Below are 26,818 nucleotides of genomic sequence, written 5' to 3'. Positions count from 1 at the left end.
AGGAGAAGGCAGTTAGGAGCCTGGGCTGCATTTCCCAAAAGCAGCACAAGCTTAAGTTGATTGTAGAGACCATTGGTGCCAGTGGTTTCTGACGATATACATAGGCTTACGGTGCTTTTGGGAAATGCAGACCATGCCAGTTTAATTCTACCACACAGTTCAAAGACAACATGGATATTGGCATTTCGGCTGATTTACATGTAAAGTCAGTCTCCATCTCCCAATGTGGTTTTCAAACGATTAGTTCAGGGAGTGAGCACAAAAAATAATTCTCATTAATGTCCTCAATTTATTTAAACTGGAATTGAAAATAAACCAATCACTGCCAATAATAAGATACATCCAGTTCAAGTTAATGGACAAATGGATTAAAATTAATGCTTAACTTAAAAAATCTAATCAAATAAAGAATTATTATTATTTTAATAAATTTGTTTAAGAGGAATATTTCAGTTTTTTTTTTTTTAATGTTATCATAATTTACTTACCCTCATGCCATTCCAGATGTGTATGACTTTCTTCTGCATAATTGTACATTTTTAAAAGAATATCTCAACTAGGCCCATTCAAAGCAAGTGAATGGCGACCAGAACTTTGAATCTCCAAACATCAGAAAAAGCCAACATAAAAGTAATCCATACAACTCCAGTAGTTAAATCCATGTCTTTAGAAGGGATATGATAGGTGTGGATGAGAAGCAGATCAATATGTAAGGGTTTTTGCTATAAATCTACACCTTTGACCAGCCTGACCAGCAGGAGACGATATACACAATGCCAAAAAACAAAAGAAGAACATAAAGGTGAAAATGGATATTTTTAGTAAAAAAGTTCTGTTTCTCACCCACACCTATTACATCACTTCTGAAGACATTGATTAAAACACTGGAGTTGTTTAGCTTCAAAGTTCTGGCCACCATTCACCTACAGAGATTAAATATTCTTAAAAAATAAAATCTTCATTTGTGTTCTGCAGATGAAACAATGTCATAAATATCTGGGATGGTATGAGGGCCAGTAAATGATGAGAGAATTAAAAATTTTGGGTAAACAATCCTTTTAATCATTTTTAAGAATTAATAAGTGGCGAATCCAAGATGGCTGCCGTACTGCATGTTGTGTTGGTTTCTAAATGTTAAACCTTGTAAGTCTGAGTGTTTTATGTGTTTGTGAGCTGATTATGTCTCATAGAAGTGACTGGAAATTACTGGACTGAACTGCTTGATGAAAAATACTTCTTGCGAAGCTGTTTACTTGCCTATGAGTCTTATACTTTTGCTGTTGTGCTGACGATGATTGGAAACCAGTGGCGGCTGCTGGTCTTTCAAAGAGGGGAAGCTCATTTTCGGCCTACATTATAAACTTATTTACCCTATTTTTTGCACTAAATCAATCTTAGGTGTTGATCTGCCCTGCTGTTTAATTCTAATTTTTTCCTCGTAAGGAAGACTTTCAAATGGCTTCGCCAAAATCAGGTCGACAATATTAGCACCGTCTGCCATCGTGCGCAGTTTCACCCGTACGACGCTAGCCTAGCCTACTGTATGAATGAATGAATGAATGAACGAACGAACGAACGAACACTCTAAAACAAAATATATTAAACTTGGTAAAACTGAAACAAGGAATGTGGTGTATAATTGTGTGAAATGTATTATGCAAATTGACTAGCAATTTCGCCAAACAAATATAAAGAAATAGGTTGCAGCAGTTTGTCTTTCGACTACACTTGAGAAATCCGCGATGGGACTGAGCGCGAAATAGCTTCAGTGACTTCTTATAGTACAGATTTGCTGTCAATCAAAAGGAGATGCAGTCTTTCGACAGATCCTCCAATCATCACGCGGAAGCCCGGAGTCCGGGCCAGCCCACTCCTCATTCACCCCCAGAGATGCTGAGCGTCCGTGGGCGGGACATAATCGCAGCATTTATCCAATGACCGTCTATTTTCGGAGCACTGAAAAAAACTGTTCAGAGCGCCCTATTGAAGTCAATGGACGCTCGGCTTCAACAGGGAAATGCACTGACGCTACGGGAATGTATGAGAAGTAAATCGAGTCAGCCGACCTGCTATATGTAATGTAGCTGATTCTGAACGAACTCGTCTTCGAGATGAACGTGTTCTAACGCATTTTTAGTCAATAAATTGTTTACACAATAGTACATATTTGACCATTATTTTTTTTGACATTATAGGGGAAGCTGAGCTTCCCTTGCAGTCTTAAAGAAATCCCCACTGTTGGAAACCTCCTACTGCAGTTCAAGCCAGCATCCTACATATCTGTCTGCGGTGATTCCTGATTTTACGTTCCGATTTGACTGGTTATCAACTTTTTTGTAAAAGTTGGCACATGAAGCATTCCTGCGAGTGTCTGATGGGTATTAGTCAGGGAAGGATCCGGATTTGAAAAATCTGCATCTTTGTGGCACCGCTAGTCAAAGGTGCCTTTCAAACATAATCTGCATCGTTTATAGTCTACGCTGCAATGAAGGGAATTAAAAAATGCATCATTTTATTTTAATGGGTAGAGTTTTATGTAATTCCACGTCTGTCTGCAGTACCAGGTAAAAACATGAAGCTTAAGCTCTTAATTGTTTTACTTTTGTTTTTTTTCTGGTACAGTTTTTTTCTTGACAATTACTACAGTAAATTTAAGTAAACCCCAAAAGTTTTGGAAAACTATTAAATCACTGTCATCTAATCAGTTACCTGCATGTATTAAAGATGGCTCTGTTGAGGTGTGTGAGAAGGTAGAAATGTCTAAATGTTTTAACAGGCATTTTGTGTCATCTGGATTACTGTCTTATTTTGTAGCTTTTTCAGTTGGTGAGGTGCATAAAGCAATAAAAAATCTTATCCCAAAACAACCACCAGGTCCGGATGGCCTGGATCCTTTTTTTTTTAACTTTCTGCAGATTATATCGCAGAACCATTGACTTATTTTTGAATCTTGCTTTGATCAGTAATAAAATTCCTAGAATTTGGAAAAAGGCATTTGTTTTTCCACTGTTAAAAGGTTGTGAGCCCTCACTTATAATTATAGACCAATATCAAATCTGTCAGTTCTAGCTAAGATCCTGGGGACACTGATAGGTAACCAAATAAAGGAGTATTTAGAAAGCTGTGCTCTTTTAAATAATTTTCAGTCAGGGTTTAGAAAGCACTATAGTAACATAACTGCGATAACAAAGGTAGTGAATTATATTATTCAGTGTCTTGACAAAAAGCAGCATTGTGTTGCTCTTTTTATAAATCTATCTAAAGTAGGGATGCACCGAAATTTCGGCCGCCGGAATTTTTCGGCTGAAAATGGCACTTTCGGTTTTCGGCCGAAAGAGAAAAAAGGCCGAAAATATATACCGGTACCTCCTCGCCCCTCAGTGCTCTGATTTCAATCTGGATCGATCTAGCCCTTATCACAGCGCTACCCAACAAAGGCCGATCATGTCAGCGGTGTGGAAATTCTTCAAAGTTTCTGATAAGGACATCAAATTTGTGATCTGCAGTGTTTGTTCAGCAGAACTTTCAAGATATATATATATACAGAGTACAGCAAGAGATTCTACAGGAAAGCGCCCCGATCCACAGCAGTGCCACACCTAGCGCTGCTACAACACAACTTGAGACGTATCTAGCTGAACTACGCCAGAAGCGGCAATCCCCTTGACTACGGTCGCATAAACAAAGACCGCTTTCCTTTGCTTGCGCGGATTGCGCACAGGTATTTATCTGCCCAAGCACAGAGAGTGAGAGACTGTTCAGTGCAGCATCTCATGTTCTTGATGAGCTTTCTGACAGGAGAAACTGTCAGAAAATTTAGAAACTTTTGTTCTTGAAGACAAACCTGTCGCTTGTACTTAAATAGAAAGCGGTCCAATATGATGTGTAGCAATTACATTACACTTGTTCTTCACTTGAGGATACATCTGTCATTTACAGTTGAGGTTGGATTTAGTTCAATTACTGTTGTTTTGCACAATCATTTTCACTTAAAGTGTACATACGTTTACATAAACAGAATAGAGCACTGATCTATATATATAATTATATATTATAGATATATATAGATCAGTGGAATAGAGGCCCTCTGCCATTCTGTGTTCTGCCTTTTGTTTTAATTAAAATTACTGTTGCATATTAAACTTTTTGAAAGATGCTAGCTAAGTTCATTACTTGACTGTTGTTTTTCATATAATAGTTTTCTAAAACATTACATTATTTGGATAATTGTTAATAAAATCTGTAAAATTAGATTTTTACAGAACTGAAAGAAGAATAATATTTAATATAGTTTTAATATATTTTTTGTCCAATATTGGTGTGTTACTTTCAATAAAAGTGTGATTTATTTAATTGGTTTGTAGTTTTTCAATTCAGATTCATTAAATTCATGAAATTAATGAAAAGGTATAAAATTAATACAATTATACACAACATTTTTTTGATGTTTTATCTGTTTGTAAAGGGATCCCACAAGGTTCAGTGTTGGGTCCCCCCGTTTAAACCACACGAAGTTGAGAATGAGGTTGGGATTCTATTTTAGAAATAAGTCTTGTTTTTCTTTGAAAATTTGTAAAACAAAATGTTGCTGGTATTACCTGTATTAGATTATAGTGATATTTTATACAGAAATGCTTCAGTTTCATCATTACTTATGCTTTACACAGTTTTCATGGGGATCTGAGATTCATTACAGAATGTAAAGGTTTAACTCATCATTGTGTATTGTATGCAAAGGTTGACTGGCCTTCGTTAAATATGTGTAGGTTTTTGCATTCGTATATATTTATTTATAAAGCACTGGTTGGTTTGCTACCATTATATCTTACAACTTCTGTTAAAATTCAGAGGACTTTACATTATAGCTTACATTCAGAAGATGCATTACCTGCATTAGTACCTAAAGTGAGAACAGAATTTAGAAAAAATGTCTTTGCTTTTGCTGCTCCCTCGTCTTGGTATACTCCTTCAGCAAACTTTGAGACATGCATGAAAGTGATTTTAGGAGACATGTTGAAGATTTTTATGCCAGAATTTTGGTCAGTTTCAGTGTGTTAATTTATAATAATCATAATAATAATAATAATAATAATAATATGTATTATTTCACTGTTATTATAATCTTTTGTATTTTGGAAAATTAACATATTTATGTATATTTGACATATATTAACATAACATATATATTTAAATAACACTGTTAATTTAGGTTTAAAAAAGTGTTTGGGATTTGAACCCAAGTATCCTTGCATGGTTAACAAAAATGATACCACTATAGTTACATATCTTTCCCAAAGTAGTACAAAACGTGTTTTGTTTTGCAGAATGTTGACAGTTGACAGTGTCATTGCATCTTTTTCTATACAATGAAAGTGAATGGTGACTGAGGCTTTATTTTCTGCAGAAGAAAGAAAATCATATAAAGACAGATTTTTTTTTTTTTTTGTGAACAAACCCTTTAATTGCAGCAAGGACATGCTTCTGCCGCACATATTCAGGCTATCAGGATTTCAGGAAATTGAGCAACCCGCAAGATTACAACTCCATATGTAGTCATTAGAGCTCATTTATTGTGAATTTCTCTAAGGCTATTGTGTGAATCAGTGATAGCTTGATTCAAATTTCAAACACAATCTCATCTACTGCTTTCTGACAAGCTGCAAATCACTGTGAAAAACATGTGAGCACGTTTGCCAAAATCATCTAAAAGAGACAGCTTGAGAAGGTAAACAGTAATATTCATCTGCCACAGAAATTGATTAATTTACATTCATGAGGATTTTGGCTTTCTACATACAGACAGCAAACATCTGTAGCTGATTCAAAGTTGATCAGTTGTTGTTGTACAATCTGAAGTTTGTAAAAAAAATATTATATATATATATATATATATATATATATATTTTTTTTTATGCACCTCAATCGGCTCTTTAAAATCCTGAAAGTGTGCTTGCCTGCAATACACATATGGATCCAAGGCTTATTAAGGATTTTTTTTATTAATTACCATTGCCTTGAATGATAGAAAATGTACACAAAACATCTCTTTTAAATAAAATACCATTTACCATCTGCTTTCCGTGGGCAGCAACAGCGTAACATCAATTGCACCAGGCAGCACATTTCAAAATTTACAAAGAAATTGGGCATTTTGCACTGAAAATAATGACAAAATAACTTGATTTAAATAAAGCACTGCTATATCAGCACAAATAGTGCCTAGTTCAACAGGATTGTGGTGGTTAGTGAATACAATGCAGATTTTTCCATCTAGACTGCAAAGAGTCTAAGAAGATACCAGGTTCACCTTGTTTTAGAACATAAAAGCAGAGACACAAAACTAAAGGAAAGCGGTGAGTCAATGACTGCAATCTCACTGCAGGTGCAGAACAGCAATAACAACAATGTGCAGAGAGTCGGAGAGAACTCAGACTGCATATGAAAATATTACAAATGGCTCTGGCATCCAATTCATGGTCAGTGAGAGATTCATTTGGAGGCACTACATGTCCACTGGCTTCTTTTGCGCTTATGTAACCCCCAGCCATTGTGTGCATGGCACAATGAACAGAGAGTTCAACAACATTTCCAAACACTGAAGCAGGCAGACCTTTTTTTTTTTTACCAGAGCTGACATATGCGTCTCCAAACACATTTCTCCAGTTAAGATACTAAACCTATATGACTTTCTTTCTACTGTGGAACACAAAAGATGTTCAATGTAAGTCTATGGGATTTTTCCACCCATTTTTATTATACACCAGGTAATAAACTTAAAGAGATAGTTCACCCAAAACTGAAAATTCTCTCATGATTTGCTCAGCTTCATGCCATCCCAGATGTGCATGACTTTCTGTCTTCTGCAGAACAAATATGAAGATTTTTAGAAGAATATCGCAGCTCTGTATGTCCTCACAATGCAAGTGAATTGGTGCTAACATTTTGAAGCTCCAAAATCCACACAAAGGGTTAAATACATGTGTTCAGACATGATATGATGGGTGAGAAACAGATCAATATTTATGTCATTTGTTGTCGTAAATTCTCCTCCCTGACCATTAGGGGGCGATATGCACGAAAGATGTGAATCATCAAAAACAGAAGGAGGAGAATGAGAACATGTGGAAATTGACTGAGCAGGGAGGATAATTTATAGTAACAAATATTGATCTGTTTCTCACTCACACCTATCAATTTGATTCAGAATAAATGGATTTAACCACCAGAGTCCATGACGGGTTTTGTCTATGAAATTCAAAAACAGACAGATATGCCAGCTGTGCTGAACCACTTCACATAAGAACACTCAAAACAAAGCCAGAAATTCTTTACATGTGATAATTACAGCTTTTGTTTTCCCTATAAACAACAGCCTCCCTACTCAGGCAGAATCTGATTTTGTTGAGCCACTTAACTATCTATGTAGTGTAGACAGAACATGCAGTATATCAGAGGTTTCTGTCTTTTGATGATGGAGATGAAGGTGGTGTTGCCATGTTTGCTTTTAAACACCTTTGGCCTTGGTTTTAAGTCACTTATAAATATGAGCAAATTACTATGAGCAAGTTTTGTTGGGGCTTATTTCCAGATTACTGTCACAAATTTGGGCTTGACAGTGCTTGGCCCCTATAGCAAAATAAAGTATAACTGAGATTTAGTTACTGATTTCAGCCATGTTCACACTAATATGGTTGAAAACTCTGTTTTCGGTTTCCTAACACCATCACTTTCCAAAGAAGCCATTACTAGAGTGCATTTTCAGAGGTCGAAAGTTTTCAAATGTTTCTAAAGCCTTTCAAGTATGGGTGAGAGGCATAAATGCAGCAAATTCGATGTGTTTTTAACCGAAAATACATTAGAATAGACGTGGCCTTAAGCTCCGTACACACATGCAGTGACTTCCAGCAACAAAGCAACCTGATCACATCCATTTTCAATGAGAGCAGGCGAATTACATCAACAGTGACCTCTGGCAACTTGTGGGTGTGGGTGTGACGAGCAACACGTTCATATTAAGAAGCAGATAAAAATGTAAGTCCTTTATTACTCCAAATCTCAACTTTCACTTTTACATCTGAAAATGAATGTGTAAGTGGGGACTTAAAAAGGAAATTTTGACCCGTTTCTCACCCACATCAATAATATTGCTTCTGAAGATATAGATTTAACCACTGGAGTCATATAGATTAATTTTATGCCTGCTTGCTTTATTTGATTTTTGGAGATACAAATTCACTTGCATTGTATGGACCAACAGAGCTGAGATATTCTTCTAAAATATTTGTTTGTGTTCTGCAGAAGAAAGAAAATCACACACATCTGTGATGGCTTGAGGGTGAGTAAATGAAGAGAAATTATATTTCATTTTTGGGTGAACTATCACTTTAATGCATTGAGCAGCACTGCTGTAGTTTATATAACAACACTCTCCACAGCAGAACATTCATTTTTAGCAACAAGAAGGATAATTCCTTGTCAAATTAAAATTATATTAGCTTTTAAAGGCAATATACAGTATCTAATCTGTGATCAAACTTTTTAAAGATATGGCTGGATGAGCAGTCCACCAATAACGTTAGAGCGGCAGGAGTAGGAATGTCCACGAGCGACTTCAGTACAGAGACTAGTGACTTCAAGCGATAAAGTCTCTGCATGTGAGTGTACGGGGCTTTAAATGTTGGCCAGCTGGCCAGTTGTATATTTGAAACATTTACATTTTTTCTGTAAAAGATCATTTTTGACTAGACATTTTCTCTGCAGCAAGATGCAGTTTTGCCTTGTTTAATGTATGGTTTATACTATTATTGAAATCAAGTAATTCTGATTGATTCCAAAACCTCTATTCCAACAAATCACAAAAAAACTGGGGTTGCTTAATTTGGTGAGTCACAGCACTTATTATTGCCTTGTTTTGTCGGGCCAGGCTGCTTGATTTTCCTTTAATATCTGGCAACACTGGGTGAAGGCTAGTTTCATATCCATCCCTCTAATTGTATTTCATGAATTCTAAATCTCATAAACAGTGTTCTTAGCACATTCAGAGAAAAGTCAAGCTGTTTTATTCACCAACAAAACACTGCTGTACTATACTTGAGTTTAACAGTGCCAAAACCATTAAGACTAATCAGTGTGATACATATTATAATGGTTAATTCAAAACAATAAAAGTCTTTTTTTTTATCCTCCAGACAGTGTTATCAGTACTAGACAAGCAAAAATAGTTTAAAACACTATGCTCAATGTGCAGTATGACTAAAGACTTTGTTAAGTGACGCTTCAGCTGTAATGGTGGTATTTAGAGATGAAGTCTCACATTAAGTCTAGTTCTTTCCTTGAGGGTATGTTGCCTAAAATCCACTGATAAATCATTGCAGTGTCTCAAAAGACTCTTTGGACTCTTTTACCACTCATTTAAAGGGTTCTTATTGTGTTGCACGAACCCGTCTCAAAGACAATGTTATTGTAGATTAAGACTATTGAAAGTAAAACTATTATTCATGTTTTTTTCACGTTTTAGAATACTAGTAAAGTCATCAAAGCTATAAAACAATGCATGGGAATTATGTGGTCACCAAAAATATCAAACAAATGATCAAACAGATTTTCTAGATCCAGCTCTGCACATTCTCTCAATCAACTTCATGAGGTGCATCCTAAGATGCTCTCTAAACTGTAATGAAGGAGTTCCCATGCATGCTGGCCACTTGTTGGCTGCTTTTACTTCACTATCAGGTCCAATGCATCCATTTACAAAAATGTGAAATTAAAATATATTTGTTTTGAAAAGAAATTCATATGGAGGCACATTTCATATTTGTCTACTAAACTAAATTCAAGCGTTAACAAACAGATCAAAAGATAATAAGAAATATAAGTTCAGTCAAGTATGTCAAAACTTTTGATTGGTAGTATATATTGGATCCAACAGCAAATCTGCAAGCCATAAATAAGTGTTATTACTCAATTAATATGCCAAAAGGGTTACCTGAACTCATTTACATATATAAGCATTAATGGTACAGTGGCAAAAAAAGCCAGTATAATTCTATGGGTCAGAGAGAGAGTGGAAATTGGTCAGAAAAAAAGTTACAATTACAGTAAGAAACATTCATTAACATTATACTGTAAGTAGACTTCAGGGCAGGGTCAGTACTAGGATGTACTGAAGTACGCACTACTTCAGGGGTTTCGTGTGGGGCACAAGGAAAAGCTTAAGTGGGGAAAATAATCTGTGAAATGAAAATGTACTAAAGTTACTCAGAAGCCCCACTGAGAAAAAGAGCACTATACTTCCACATCCATGGGCCGAGAGGGAAAAAGGGGGCAAGGGGAGTGAGCAACATTAGAGCAGGTGTAATGGCATATAGATAATGGTATGAAGGTGGCAGTGAGGGAAAATGAGAAAGAGAGAGAGAGAGAGAGAGAGAGCATAATCTAACCTTGTACTGAAATAGGAATAAACCACAGAAGAGGCTGTAGAGGTCGGCTGTCAGTAGGGAGAGGTTCACCGCTGTAGCGCTGGTTCTTTTGATTACCACAGGCATGAAGCTGTACAGACCAAACATGCAAGCACTGAATCCAATGTACAGAAGACCTGAGGACATAAAGAGTTACAGATACACCAGTAAGACAGTCAATCAGCCTTCAACATACTATGAAAATCTGAGCAGGCACATATGCAGCCTGTATGTATATTATTCAGTATATAAACTCTCTCTCTCTCTCTCTCTCTCTCTCTCTCTCTCTCTCTCTCATATATATATATATATATACATACATACATACATACATACAGTATATACATACGTATACAATGTGTGTGTGAGAATTATACAGAATGCAAACAAAGCCAGTGTGTAGGAATATACTGTTATACATCTCCCTCACAGTTGCAGCAATCAGGTATATATGTCATAGAGAATGGCGAATTGGCAGCTGGGATATTCAGGTCATAATTTATCCAGTACAATCATAATGAAATTAGATGGCACCGAAAATGTAATTATTCACTTGTGTGGTCTCTGGCCATTCAGTTTCAAAATGCGTATGTAAAGGACACAAGTTTTATTTTGGCAGATGGAGACACAGCAGAACTGGAGAAATGGATAATGATCATTTGTTATGAAAAAAAAAGAAGTAACAAACGAACAAATGCAATTTGCTTGGGTCTAGAAACCCGCCAAGTAATGTCGCCAATTTTTCTGAATGCAATCAGATTCCTTTTAAATATCAGTTTATATATTTTTTGTGGTTTTAAAATGGAAGAGTATGAAAGCAGATAGAACCAATATCAGATGGGGGAGTATTAGCTATTTATTCGTCATTATTTTAACAAGTCTGTTCGCTGACGCAAGTGGCACAGAATTTAAGCTACTAAACATTTAAAGTCATCTTAGAGTAAATGTATTATGGGACAACTGTTATCTAAATCCTAAAAAATATATACAGTGTATATAGGTCCTGTTTTAAACATTATACTCATCCATCCCCAACCAAAACAGTTATAGTTCTGTGGTGTTACCATGGCACAGTAATGGTATCAAATGGTAAAACCATGGTACTCCCACACTACCTTTTTGTTAGTAATGCTACAACTATCAAAGAAAAACTACAGGATTACCTTTGAACTCAATGTAAAGAACAAATATCAGCTTATACCTAGCAAAGCCAAATCAAAGTCAACATTATAGCTCTGTATGTCAGAGCTCCCTTATCTATTCACACCCAGTTTTTGCTCAAGCCATGAGGCTTCAGTGTTGAGCAGAAGGCTTCATAACTTATTCAGATGCCTTGCAAATGCTGGCTAGCGATTCACAACACCAGAGAGTTAAGAGTTGTCACCTGCTATTCAGTTCAGAGCTATCTCAAGGCTACAATTTAAGTATGTGACTCTCTCTATAATAAAGAATATTTAAGACAACTCTATAATATGTTGGAGGTGATGGGAACATTTTAACATTTCAGTTTGGAAATATACGCAACAATGCTAATTTAAATAAGGATTTTCACATAGTCTTTTATGGATGGTTGCAAAATAACTCATGCATTATTATCAACACGCCCTCATTATTTTTCAAGGGCATCCCAGTCTTGGCAGGACACATTCTTTCTTCTGGCACAAAGCATGTTACTTGCCGCAGCACTGTCAGTTAATGACGGTGGCCCCTCAAGCGACTCTAGACTTGCTAATGTCCCTGTGACAAGCCAGCATCCTCTTGGGAAACAACCCAAATGTTGCCTTTTGGCACGGATACTCCACACTTCATCAAGCTCTACCAGGGGCATCAATCTGGATTAAACTTAAGTGACTCCTGAGCTATAAAATGCACTAAATGTGAGGATGGTAGTTTTACTGCTGAAAAGTCTTTTCAGTTTGTTTGGTTGGTGTAAAAGCTATTTTCCATAGACGACTTGAAACAGACTTTTCTGGCAAAATCTGGAGAATGTTTCATATGGAATTCAGTGTGGTTCACAGTTGGTATAGTATGAAAGCAATTTGGCCAAATTTGAGGTAGTGAACTGTTTGTTGGCATATAATTGATTTTGACTGCTGCATTTTTCCAAGATGACTGGAACGTTTTTTCTCAGGTCGAAAGAGGAAATTGTATATTACATTTAACTAACAACAGCCTTTAAAAAAAAAAGAGATGACAGAATGACTAAACATATTTTTAAATCCTGACAGGATCTCAAAGGTCTTCCGACATGTGAAAGAATGGCTTGTGAGTTTAATAGGAGAGCCTATTTTGGACCGAAATATTTTTACTATGGCATAATACTGTACAATAGAATTGAATAAAATAGCTATTCGTGTTGGCAGAGTTACAAAAGCAGTGTAAATACAAAATGGCCAATAATAAAGTTGACCAAAAAGAGACATTTTAAGTATTTTTGAATTTGCATTTATATTTAATCATTCTACCCTAGTGCAATATTTCCTTAAAAATAAAGCCTTAAATTCTATTGTATTATAATGGATGTTGAATTAATGAATAAATGGCATCTTTAAGGGTCTGAATCACACATACACCTTAAAGGGTTAGTTCACCCAAAAACGAAAATTATCTCATGATTTACTCACACTCCTGGCATCCCAGATAAGTATTACTTTCTTTCTTCTTAAATACAATGTAAAAAAAAACAACAAAAAAAAAAAACATAAAAGGGCAAGTGGAGGCCGACTGGAATCCAATTCGGGTTTGAACCAAGCAATCGAGTGTAAAAATGGCCTAAATCAGTGACTTACCTATCTGCCAATCCCACTGCACCTTCAGAAGCTCCTTGTGCTCCATAATCGCCCTGAAAAAGAAAAAACCCTTGAGCCACAGGTGAGCACAGCTGAGCTGAGGAAAACCACAACGTCAATAAGAGATAAATAGCCTAGGCTACAAAGTCTCGACAGCATACTTCATTTTGACAGGTGGGTGATCTCAGCGACAGAGAGTGACAAATCCCCCAAGCGGGATCAAAGAATGGTCAATCTCTCTAGACCGCCCGAACAGTGCACCTAGTTCCAGACTCACTCACAATGACATGAAGTCCCCCCCTACACACACACAATTAAAGCTGGAAAGGAAACAATCCAACCACCCATTTGACACCTCTGTAGAGGCATCATAGGACTGCACTGATGATATGTTGCCAAGGTTACGAGTCTCATTGGCCGACAGTGTCTAGAGGAGCATCAGTGGAAGACAGCGACTGAAGCCATGCGTATCTTTGAAAAAAATATTCTTTTTCACATTTCTGTCTCATTTTCTAGTAAAACTATCTAAACATCTTTAAAACAAGATACATTCACTGAAGAATTTAGCAGAATTTAAAGAAGTACAATAGGACTTGTTTTCGGAATACATTTTTCTTAAATAATTGGCAATTTTGTTCTTGTTTAGTAAAAAAAAAAATCTAACAAAATTGAATGAGATTTATGCTTAAAACAAGAAAACATTTGCCTATGTAACATGAAAAATAATCTTAATTCAAGATGTATTCTCTGAAGTTAATTATTAAATTGAGAGCTACTGGTAAAAACAAAATTTTAAAAGAAGAAAAAATTACTTGAGAACATAATGACATATTTTGCTCATCTCTCTCTAATGGCAATATTTTGTCTTGTTTTCAAAGAAATAAAAAAGAGGGTTACTGCTTAAAACAAGAAAAAAAATAGAATTGTCAATGGGGCAGGAAAATAGTTTTTTCTTTTTATAAGCATAAATGTTTCTACGTTTTGTTATAATTTCTCTAAAAACAAGACAAAATATCTAGTCATTTTGCTTCTCAATTAAATGTATAATCTTTAAAGAACGTTTGTATATTTTAACTGGAAAACAATTAGTAATTTTGACATCCCTATAATCATTTATGAATCAATCAGGCTCTAACTGGAAGCAGGACTTGCCTGTCCTCCACAATTCCAGCCTAATGACAGTTATGAATGCTTTTCAGCATAATTACTCCAAAGATGGATGCAGCTAGCATGAATAAACAGTGCTGTAACGTTCATGTAAATAACATGGCATAAATGTAGAAGAAATATATGTTAAAGCACACTGAAGCTTTCGCAAGGGAATAAAGGTGTTAGATGAGAATGACTGGCAAATACAACTATAATCTGAGGGGCACAGGTGCACGAAATGGTCCTTGTTGGCAGATAGATAAAAACACGGGAGAGGGGTACATTCCAGCTGGCTGGTTTTTGGAAGTTGGGAAATGTTCGGCTGAATGGTGGATATCCAAGATCCAAACAGCTTTGGTGCAATAGCGTACTGCAAATCATGAGACGAGGCCCGCCCACAAGTAGTGACATCATACTTGCACGTTTGTATCACTGATAAAGACTATTTCTCCATAAAAGGTGTTTCTTCAACTTGTCACAGGGGTTAATTTTTATTCAAATTAATCATTTTTATTTAAAAAATGTTTATTAAGGTCACATAATTTACTTATTCACTAACGTTTCACCAGGCCTTTCTTTATTTTTATTTTTGGTACTTTTCAAATGTCTTTTATGTAAGTTTGAATGTTTTAGCCCCTTTCCAAACCCAGACTTTCGATATTAAACTATTAAAATCTATTGTTAAAATACTAATTATTACACGTTTAAAAATGTGATAATCTAAACAAAGAGTGAAATAAACCAAAACCACTTAAATATTTATTGTGTCAAAAATGCAGAATTTATTTTAATTTTTTTTCAAAATCTATGACCGTCCCACAGTTGTGCCATCATTTCCGCCACACAATTTTGCCACTAAAAATATGTTTTCAAAAATAGTAGCCATGAAGAGCATGCTTGAGAGGAAATATGAGACAAGTTATAATTGAAGAAAACAAAGAAAATTCAGGTAAATGTTACTTGTAAGCAGAATATATTTTTATTGGGCATAATATCCGAATCAAGCTGAAATGTACAGAATAATGCAAAAAATTTGAAAATATTATTTTATTGCGTGTATTTGGGATAAAAAAAACGATTTGCTATGAAATTTGCCTCAGCAATGCAAAGGAATCAGCTATTTTATTTTAAAATATTAAAAATGTAATTTCACCCCAGAATTCTACTAAACACAATACAGGAATTTGAGATGGGCTGGAAATGACACTGTGCTGGGGATTTCCATGACATTCAATAAAAATGAGATAAATCCCTTCTGGTTTATGTATATACACTGATGGACATTGTCAACAGACAATTTAAATAAACTAGTGTGAATATGAAAATGTTTTAACACGGTATTTTACTTTCTAGAAATCTACAGTTCTGACGTGCCCAAAGTTGAAGAAACGCCCTTAAATTAGAGGAAACGATTCTGCATCAAAAGCGTTTGACCTGCAGGTTACTTAGTAGTCTTTACACTGACAAACTACAGCAACTCTGTCATGACAGTCAGTGTGCATCTTATTTTCTGTCCATTGCACTGTATAACATTTTATTTATTTTTTTAAATCAATGAGCAAACTTAAAAATGAAATGCAACATGATGCAGTAAGATTTTTGGATTCCCTCAATGCCATTTTAATTATTATCCCCAGTAACATTGCATTGTTTAGTCAATGTGATTTTGTTTGCTTGCTAAATTCAAAAATTCTTGTTGAGAGAACTACTAATTTCTAGTTCAGCCACTAACTTCATTTTGTCACCATTTAAATAACCTTTGTATGACGTTACTTGCAAACCTTGCCTCTGAAGAGAGAGGTATGTCTTGCAAGACATTACATCTTTTTGACATAGACACACAATAGACCTCAACCCTTAACACACAAACCTCAATAATGGTGAAAATCATCAAATCTCTATAAATTAAAAGATGAGCTCCAAACATCACCACACGACTATTAACTAACAGTGGCAATAACAACAAAAAACAACATCAATAAATTCAGCAAACAGCAAGAAATAAGCCTATAACACTAAACACATCATTTATTCATGTTGCAATGCATACTGGGAACTCACACATCAGCAATACTTTTCAATATGAAATTGAAAAAATATGAAACTCTGGTTTATTAGCTGGGACCAGGGCTAGACTGGGAAGAGAAATTCCCAGCTAATCATTTTAGCTTATCGTGGCCCATTTGGCCCGATTCGCGGCCGACACACCAACCCGCTCTGTTCTCCCGATGGCCAGGCCACCCCTGATCGGCCCCAATGTGCGTCGGCCCACAGGGAAAACACCTGGTCAGCCAGATTACAGTCCAGCCCTGGCTGGGAATGTGTTTTTTAGATGCAAAGTAATTTACATTTTGAGTTTCTGTGTCTCAAAAACACCCCTAAGCTGGATAAAATGCCATTTCATTTTTTACCGTGTGTGTATGCAAACCAAAAATCAACATTTGCATTGTGATCGTAATTTTGAATAGGTGTAAACATATTTATTCCGCCTCTCTTCATCTGTGTAAACACACAGAATATCTGCAGCTTGGATGCGGCTTCTCTGCAGTTTAAAAACTCTAGACAGCAAAATGTAACCATAAAATAAGAGCCTCAGAACACTGTGAGGGGGTCCGGTGTCCCGTACGCAAGTGCTTTGGTGGCATTGATATTTACAGATGCAGACTTTGTAAACATCAAACTGTGCTGAGGATCTAAGGGAATCGTACGTGACCTTAAATAGACAGGGAAATTATGGTGCAACCCAAAAAGCGAATCCCACTGACGTAATTACATTTTTATGAAAAAAACTGTTAATACAAACCTATGCAATGGTGATGAACACCTGGAAGAGAATTGCATAGTAATTTTAATATGGTTAGCAGAATATAAAGAGCCCATGAAATGCTTTGACAAATGTGCAAATATTTCTATATGCCCCTGAGATTGTTTTTACTGAAGAGAAAGACTGAAAGTTTATTTTATTCTTTATTTTGTCACAAGCACATTTATAGCCTCAAAGCTAACAGACATGGACTAAGAGCCACACAAAATGAAAATACTCCCACTAATGCCATCCCAGATGTGTATGACTTTCTTCTGCAGAACACAAATGGAGATTTTTAGAAGAATATCTCAGCTCTGTAGGTCCATACAAGGCAAGTGAATGGTGAATTTGAAGCTCCAAAAAGCACATAAATGCAGCATATAAGGAATCCATAAGACTCCAGTGTTTTAATTAAGTCTTCTGAAGTGATCCAGTCAATTTTGGGTAAGAACAGACCAAAATATAAAACGACATATGAACAACGCAATATTACAAAAAACATATACGATGAAAATATAAACAGAACACTTAAAAAAATTAACTGAACAGAACTCAATCGACAATTCAAACCTTCCGCCTGGTCTGAAATGACTTAAACTCCCTGTGCATAATCAAACGCATCAAGTGAGACTGATGCTGAGGCAATTGTCATTAGATTTTCCGTCTTTGCCTCAGACAGACGACTTCTCTGGAAGTTTTAATTTGGTTCTGGAGGCTGAACCCAGCGTCAAGCGCCGCAACGCCCTCCACATGACAAGATTTGCAGAAAGCGTCACAGAGGGGCTTTTACGAGTTTGCCACGTAAAAAAGTGTGAGGTGTGCACAATAAACACTGAACACATGCATTTACACAATAAACACTGTAAAAAAGCTTTCAGTTACTTTGATAGCAGAAAGTAATACAAGGACTTGTTTAAGCGTTTTCTTGGTCAATTTAAATTAGTTCAATAACTGGGGTCATAGACTTCAAAGTATTCTGCAGCGCTGACCGAGTCATGTGAAAGACCCTTAACGCGTATAAGTCACTTTTGCACATTAATCATTGCTCTTCGCAATCACAAAAGTAACCAATTATGGTTTCAAAATGGCGAATTTCTCAGAAAGGTGAGGAGTTTGGAATTCCCTGAAATTATTATTTTTTTCATGCATTTATTTATTTTGTGGAATTTGACCATTTTTCACGGCACACTGGTTGGGAAACACTGGTCTAGCACTTTTTGAAGCTTCGGCTTTTGGTCACCATTCACTTGCATTGTACAGACATACAGAGCGGAGATATTCTTCCAAAACTTCTTTTGAGTTCTGCAGAAGAAAGTCATACACATCTGGGATGGCACAAAGGTGAGTGAATGGGGTCATTTTAATTTTTAAGTTATATTAAGCATATATTTCAACTATTCAAAGTAATGGACTCACAGCTGGATCCCACTGAAGAAGGAGCCAAACAGACCCATCATGCCCAGAAATTCGGCCCGGCTCATGTTCTTTACGATGAATTCTTCACATACATTTGAGATGCCATAAAGCGTCGCCCCCGCAAGAACCAACAGATCCCCCAACAGTTTATGATCTCCTGTATGGAACAGAGATGAGCATTATATTAGATAACATAATCCATGCATTAGGTATGAATGCTGAAAAAATCAATAACAGACGTCGCTTGGCTACGCCCCATCACCACAAACATAAAGACATACACCGGCAGCCAAAAGTTTGGAATAATGTACAGATTTTGCTCTTATGGAAAGAAATTGGTACCTTTATTCACCAAAGTGGCATTCAACTGATAGTCAGGACATTAATAACGTGAAAAATTGCTATTACAATTTGACTTTTGTTTTTCAAAACTACTCATCAAAAAATCCTTCACGTGCAGCAATGACAGCTTTGTCCAGATACTCGGGTGACATTTCACCCCACGCTTCCTGTAGCACTTGCCATAGATGTGTCTGTCTTGTTGGGCACTTCTCATAGTCTAGCTGATCCCACAAAAGCTCAATGGGGTTAAGATCCATAACACTCTTTTCCAATTATCTGTTGTCCAATGTCTGTGTTTCTTTGCCCATTCTAACCTTTTCTTTTTCTTCTGTTTCAAAATTGTCTTCTTCCCATAAGGCCTGCACCCCTGAGTCTTCTCTTTACTGTTGTACATGAAACTGGTGTTGAGCGGGTAGAATTCAATGAAGCTGTCAGCGGAGGACATGTGAGGTGTCTATTTCTCAAACTAGAGACTCTGATGTACTTATCCTCTTGTTTAGTTGCACATCTGGCCTTCCAAATCTCTTTCTGTCCTTGTAGTTGTCCTTTGAAGACTGTAGTGTACACCTTTGTATGAAATCTTCAGATTTTTGGCAATTTCAAGCATTGTATATAGCCTTCAATTCTCAAAACAGTGATTGACTGACGAGTTTCTAGAGAAAGCAATTTAGCATCATTGCTCAAGGATAAGGTGTAGGAGTGATGGCTGCTGGAAATGGAGCCTGTCTAGATTTGATCATAAATTTACTTTTTTCAAATAGTGATGGTGCTGCTTTTTACATCAGTAATGTCCTGACTATACTTTGGATCAGTTGAATGCCACTTTGATGAAATAAATTACCAATTTCCTTCTGAAACAGTCAAATCTGTACATTATTCCAAACTTTTGGCCGCCAGTGTGTAATCATTTATGAATGTTTTATATAACTAATTTATCCAAATTACATTTTGGAAGAACATATTAAAATAATTTGAAAATAAAATAAAAGGTACATTTTGTGTCTGAGACCCCAAACATAACATCAGTAAAGTTAATCTGAACAAAACAGGGTTAAATAATCTCTCTGTTACAGTATGTGAAAACAGCCATCAGCCACAAAAATTAACCATTTAGTTCATCTGAACAGTACAAAGCATGCCATTTTTATGGGATTTTTTTCCGATAAAAATAATATTCCTCTCGTTTATGGGTAAATTATATTCAGGCAAATCTTACAACAGCAGAATCTCTGCAAACTAGTATTCTTTTTTAATTAGACTGGGCCTTTGGGAAAGGTTGTGCATGAAATGGTATAGACAAACCGTTCTGTTCATTTATATTTAATAATAGACAGAGATTGAATCAATCTCAAGGATTCAGGGAAGGATTTAGCAGTGCAGCACTGATGTAACGTCTGCAGTGTGGCTGCAGGGTTTTATTCAAGGGTGAAGACTAGAGATCAACCAATAAAGTTTTTTCATGACGATCATATTTTTACTGATAAATAAATGTAATCATTTTTTTAATTCTGCTTATCAACTAAATAATCAGATTATTATTAAAAATATTTTATTTATTATTATTATTATTATTTGTATCATTATCATTGATAATATTATCCCTATATATAAGCTGTTTTGCCATCTAAATGGTCTCAAATTGTATTCATCTTTACAGAAATGCTGTTGTTTTCCTATAATCAATATACAGAACTATTTGAATAATTAATTTTAATAATTTTTATAAAATTAACTAATTCATTAGAAATAAACATGAGTTATAACTATTTGTTGATAGCAATATTTATGCATTATAATTAATAATAAGTAACTATAAATTATATTACATTTAAAATTATATATAAGTTATTAATAGACAATACCAGCGATAATGAATAATATATATATATATATATAAATAGAAACACACAGTATACTGTATATTACAAATAATTATGTAATAATATATTTTACAACACCAATAATAATAATAATTATTATTGATAATAATAATAATAGTAATGATATTACCACTTCATTTATGTAGTGTTGTTTTGCAATCTAAATGATCATAATTTCACATTTATTTAACTTTATTTTCACTATAAGTCACTCATATGAGAATAAAAAACACAAGCAAACAATATGTTAAATTAAGTTTCTAGGTATCTGTGAACACTATTATTTTCTGTGTTAACAGTGGTGTTATGCCATTGTTGGGTGCTATTCTTTACAGATTCACTAAATGGTGCCATTTATTAGTTGACCTGATATCAAAAAAAAATTTGTGAATATCTATAAGAAATATATGTTGAAACAGTTATCAATCTATATCTAGTGAGGACTTACCGAGGCCTTGCTGTCGGCCCACCAGGACATCTGCTCCCACCATACAGCCCATGCCCACAAGACATACACCCACGCCGACAAAGTGCAGCACTTTATACCTGACTAACAGGAAGAACCATGACAGCAGCAGCACCACTGGGATCACGAAGCAGTCCAGCAACTGTGAAAGACATGCAAGGACTACATTCAATAATAAACAGAACTGTGAAAGTACAAGTTGTTCATTGTGGTTAAATGGATATTTCACCTAATGTCACAAAAGATGTTAGAAAGTATGTTCATGTCACCATTTACTTTCATTGAATCTTTTTTTCCATCCAGTGAAAGTGAATGGTGACTGAGGCTGTCATTCTTCCTAACATCTGTCGGATATGGTTAACTGTCTGCCCTAATCCCTGACTATTCCTATATCTACAATGCTGCAGTACTGACTGAGCTCATTTGAATTGTATGACATCAGATTTTCAGAGGTTTGGGACTAACTTGTTAATTATCAGGTACGACTCTTTAAAAGGTTAAGAATCCATTTTTCATAAGACTTGGATGGCTAAAGGTCACAAAACAGAGATAATGAGGTCATAAAAGTTATACATAGCTGCCATTTCTGCCCCAAGATCACAGACATTTATAGCAGGCTGGGTTAATTTTGTTGACATTACACTTATCCTAGCAGAATCTACAGATAGAAAGTGAGTAAGACGAGAATACAGAAGCAGAATTAGTCATGACAATTGCATTTTAGAGCTCAGCCAACTCCATGATCATCTACTGTAAAACAAGAAATCATCTACAAAACAAACAAACAAAGAATGGCTCCATTGCATGGATCTGTATGGCTGCCTATTAATATTGATAAGCAATTTTGTAACCTTATTATAGCCCACATAAAAATGTTAAACTACACTCATTGTTAACCATAGGGGAAAACGATACAAAAGATTGGGATCTAGAAAGCATTTGTTCACACCAAAAAGAGTGCAACACGATGCACACCAGTGAGGGATGAGCAGCAAGCTGTGTGCAATCATCAAACAAGCTATTTTGTTAGGCAACGTTCCTTGCTAATTTAAAGCTGCAAAATACTAGTTTTGTTTGAGCAACTGGCTTGCAATATCTCTTCCTGTGACTGAACTAGCATTTTAATTTGATTCCTCCTAACACAACACAAGGGCCAACACTCGAGAAATATGGGCTGTGTGTGCATAAGTTTTAGCTTCTAAAATATTTTAACAGGTATACTCTTTCTGCTGTTAAATGTTGCCCTGCTACTCTTACATATTTAAAATGTACAGTTGAAGTCAGAAGTTTATATACACCTTAGCCAAATATATTTAAAATCAGTTTTTCAAAATTCCTAACATTTAATTGAAGAAAACATTCCCTGTCTTAGGTCAGTTGGGATCACTACATTATTTTAAGAATATGAAATGTCATAATAATAGTAGAGAGAATTATGTATTTCAGCTTTTATTTCTTTCGTCACATTCCCAGTGGGTCAGAAGTTTACATACACTTTGTTAGTATTTGGTAGCATTGCCTTTAAATTGTTTAACTTTTGTCAAACATTTTGGGTAGCCTTCCACAAGCTTCTTACAAAGAGTTGCTGGAATGTTGGCCCATTCCTCCAGACAGAGCTGGTGTAACTGAGTCAGGTTTGTAGGCCTCCTTGCTTGCACAAGCGTTTTCATTTCTGTCCACAAATTTTCTATCGAAATTGAGGTCAGGGCTTTTGTGATGGCCACTCCAATACCTTGACTTTGTTTTCCTTAAGTCATTTTGCCACAAATTTGGAGGTATGCTTGGGGTCATTGCCCATTTGGAAGACCCATTTGTGACCAAGCTTTAACTTCCTGGCTAAAGTCTTGAGATATTGCTTCAGTACATCCACATAATTTTCCTTCCTCATGATGCCAAATATTTTGTGAAGTGCACCAGTCCCTCCTGCAGCAAAGCACCCCAATAACATGATGCTGCCACCCCCATGTTTCCCAGTTGGGATGGTGTTCTTCGGCTTGCAAGGCTCACCCTTTTCCTCCAAACATAACGATGGTCATTATGGCCAAACAGTTCCATTTTTGTTTCATCAGACCAGAGGACATTTCTCCAAAAATATATTTGTCCCTATGTGCACTTGCAAACTGTAGTCTGGCTTTTTTATGGCAGTTTTGCAGCAGTGGCTTCTTTCTTGCTAAATGCCAAGCCATTCAGATTATGTTGATATAGGACTCGTTTTACTGTGGATATTGATTGTTTACCTGTTTACTCCAGCATCTTCACAAGGTCCTTTGCTGTTGTTCTGGTATTGATTTGGACGTTTTGCACCAAACTATGTTCATCTCTAGGAGACAGAACGTGTCTTCTTCCTGAGCGGTATGATGGCTGCGTTGTCCTATGGTGTTTATACTTGCGTACTATTGTTAGTACAGATGAACATGGTATCTTCAGGCATTTGGAAATTGCTCCCAAGAATGAACCAGACACATGATGTCAAGCAAAGAGGCACTGAGTTTGAAGATAGGCCTTAAAACACATCCACAGGTACACCTCCAATTCAGTACAGCTCCTATCAGAAGTTAATTGGCTAAAGGCTACACAACATTTTCTGGAATTTTCCAAGCTGCTTAAAAGCACAGTTAACTTAGTGTATGTAAACTTCTGACCCACTCGAATTGTGATATAGTCAATTAAAAATGAAACAATCTGTCTGTAAACAATTGTTGGAAAAATTACTCATGTCATGCACAAAGTAGATGTCCTAAATGACTTGCCAAAACTATAGTTTGCTAATGACTTCAACCTAAGTGTATGTACATTTCTGACTTCAGCTGTACCATGACAACTGCCAAAATATACAGTATATACAGTATTTACTACAGTTATTGTCAATACTGTATAGTATAGGGCAGTGGTGGCTCAGTGGTTGAGGCTCAGGGTTACTGACCAGAAGGTCAGGGGTTCAAGCCCCAGCACCACCAAGATGCCACTGTTGCGCCCTTGAGCAAGGCACTTAACTCCAGGTTGCTCCGGGGGGATTGTCCCTGTAATAAGTGCACTGTAAGTCGCTTTGGATAAAAGCGTCTGCCAAATGCATAAATATAAATAAATGTAAATTAATGTGTGATCTATTTCATAAAAGTGTAATAAGCAGTTCAATATAGAGAGTAGGGGAGACCGGGGTAGGTTGTCACGCGGGGCTATATCTCAGTTATGCTCGGAGTAAAATGTCCAATTGCATAAATGTGTGTTTTATCAAGTAGTGGATTTGTATGTTGGTTTCAAACAGTTCGAAACCCTTTTGAAATACGAATATTTTTTTATGAATGAAACGGTTTAAAGTACATTTTTACTATCAGCATTACTTTCATCTTTTGTTATAGCTCTGGGGTACACAGGCAGACATATTCTGACCACACTGACATACATTAAGGCAAGCGTCAACTATATATAATGAAGTCAAATTTTTACAGTAAGTTTTAAACGTTTTCTTAGGACGAAAGTAATTTTTTTATGAAATTCAGGCTGGGGCATGTTGTCACATTTTAAACGGTGCAGGTTGTCATATATTTACATTTACATTTATTCATTTGGCAGATGCTTTTATCCAAAGCGACTTACAAAAGAGGAAAAACATCAGCGAATCATCTTAGGGAGACAGTGGTATGAAAAGTGCCATATTACAAAGTTTCACTATCGTCAGAATAGTATACAAAACAGATTTAAGTGCAACAAGAAATGTTTTTTTTTTTGTGACCGGTTAAGTGCTTTTGGAAAATATGTGTTTTTAGCTGTTCTTTGAAGATAGAGAGTGATTTGGGAAGGTCATTCCACCACCGTGGTATGATGAAACTGAAAGTCCGGGAAAGTGTTTTGGTGCCTCTTTGTTTTGGTACGACAAGGCGACGTTCCTTAGCCGACCGCAGGCTTCTGGTGGGAACGTAGCTCTGCATAAATGTTTTTAGGTATGCTGGAGCAGACCCAGTGACTGTTTTGTATGCCAGCATCAGGGCCTTGAATTTAGTACGTGCATATATGTTTTAAATTTGTTTTAAATGTTTTTGATTGTGGTTTATGGTGGGGTCACATTCCCCCAACACACCCCAATGATCACACGAAACCACTTGTTTAATGGCAGGTTCCAATTTACCCCATACAAAAAACATATACTTTATCCTTTGTCTCAAAGAACTTGCAAGAAATGGTTGGTCATCATTTACTTATTTCATTATTTAAACGTGCACATTAAAATGTTCAGTTATTTTTGCATATAGTGTTAATTAGACACATTTTTACGGGGATAAATCTTTATATATTTTATGTCATAAAATCAGTGAACGTGCTGTAATTAAAAGTCGAGCAAAATCTTCTGCTGTTTTCCAGTGGACTTTTTTATTATAATATGATCATATGTACAGATTCAATTTATATCAAGCTGTATTGTGAAGATAAACTTAATTGTGCATTGCCTGTGCGTTATTAGACATGTCACACTATATTGTACAAGCAGATATAAAACAAACAGAACGCTAGAGTATAATTTGCTGAAGTTTAAAATCTCATAACAGTTTTTTTCTCTGGCTGCCATCTGTCATCACTGCAATCTCTAACACACAACTGCTGACACTCTCTCGTGCAGTTTCGTGCCATTTGAAAAGATACGGCAACATGCCCCTATCTCTCCCACGCCTGGCTCACCACTTGCAGCACTCCCTTGTTTGTTATGACCAGGACATGTGTCACGCGTAATGAATGAGCGTGTACTGCTCCACATTATCAGTTTTTGTGCTAGGATATGCAGCAGAGTCGAGAGCGGAATTCCTAGCAATTTATATATGCCACATTTTGCCACAGGAAGTTAAACATTAGTGAAGTTACAGGAAGTAAGTATTAATTATTGCAGTAGTTGCATTAAATCAAAATTGGAAGCTTTTTTAATCTTTTAGTCCACGTCTGTTAGCTTTGAAGGAATCGATATGCTATTGTACTTCTAAAAGTTGACCAATGTAACAATGCAACCATATAAACTGTCAAAATGCATGAATAATGATGAAAACTTCAAAAGTCCAGGAAATTTTGGTAAACTACCTTGTAATTTTATTTGCTACAGATTCTCTTTATAGAGCTTCACTTGTACTGAACCCAGAACATACATTTAATAAATCATACAGTATGTATTTAGCAGGTGGCTCTTTAGTGCGGTAGCAATAATAAAGATCTCTGGTACCCTAATGCAGGGATTCTGCCTTTGATTGACTCGTAGGAGGGCTTCTGTCTGGTTCCACTGTCTGATCAGAGACACTACAGTCTCCACAGACTCTAAACAATATGAACTGCACCAGGGTGAGGGAGCCTATTTCTCCATCTCTTTTGTGCTGGGTAGAGAACACAGAGACAGATACTGCTTCAAAGGTGGTAGTGCTGAACTACCGGTAACTGCTGATCGTCGCAGTTAGTGCATTTAAAAGAGCAGACTCTTTCAAATAAATGTGTGTTTGTGCAGTATTTTGAGGTTCATAAAATCTAACACAGTCTGT

General features: G+C 36.1%; 1 protein-coding gene across 1 annotated transcript in view; it reads right to left on the bottom strand.

The window, feature by feature from the left end:
• The window catches only part of slc35f1 (solute carrier family 35 member F1), a 107,552-nt gene that overhangs the window by 10,057 nt on the left and 70,677 nt on the right, over positions 1-26,818 (bottom strand). The window contains exons 4-7 of the mRNA XM_052098142.1: positions 21,288-21,447; positions 18,618-18,774; positions 13,247-13,299; positions 10,440-10,594 (exon numbers count right to left, since the gene is read on the bottom strand). Coding sequence (XP_051954102.1) covers positions 10,440-10,594; positions 13,247-13,299; positions 18,618-18,774; positions 21,288-21,447 — 525 coding nt within the window. The remainder of the gene's footprint in view (positions 1-10,439; positions 10,595-13,246; positions 13,300-18,617; positions 18,775-21,287; positions 21,448-26,818) is intronic.

Source organism: Xyrauchen texanus, chromosome 30, assembly GCF_025860055.1.
Source record: "Xyrauchen texanus isolate HMW12.3.18 chromosome 30, RBS_HiC_50CHRs, whole genome shotgun sequence".
NCBI classification, from domain to species: Eukaryota; Metazoa; Chordata; class Actinopteri; order Cypriniformes; family Catostomidae; genus Xyrauchen; species Xyrauchen texanus.
This window is presented reverse-complemented; position numbering and strand designations above follow the sequence as displayed.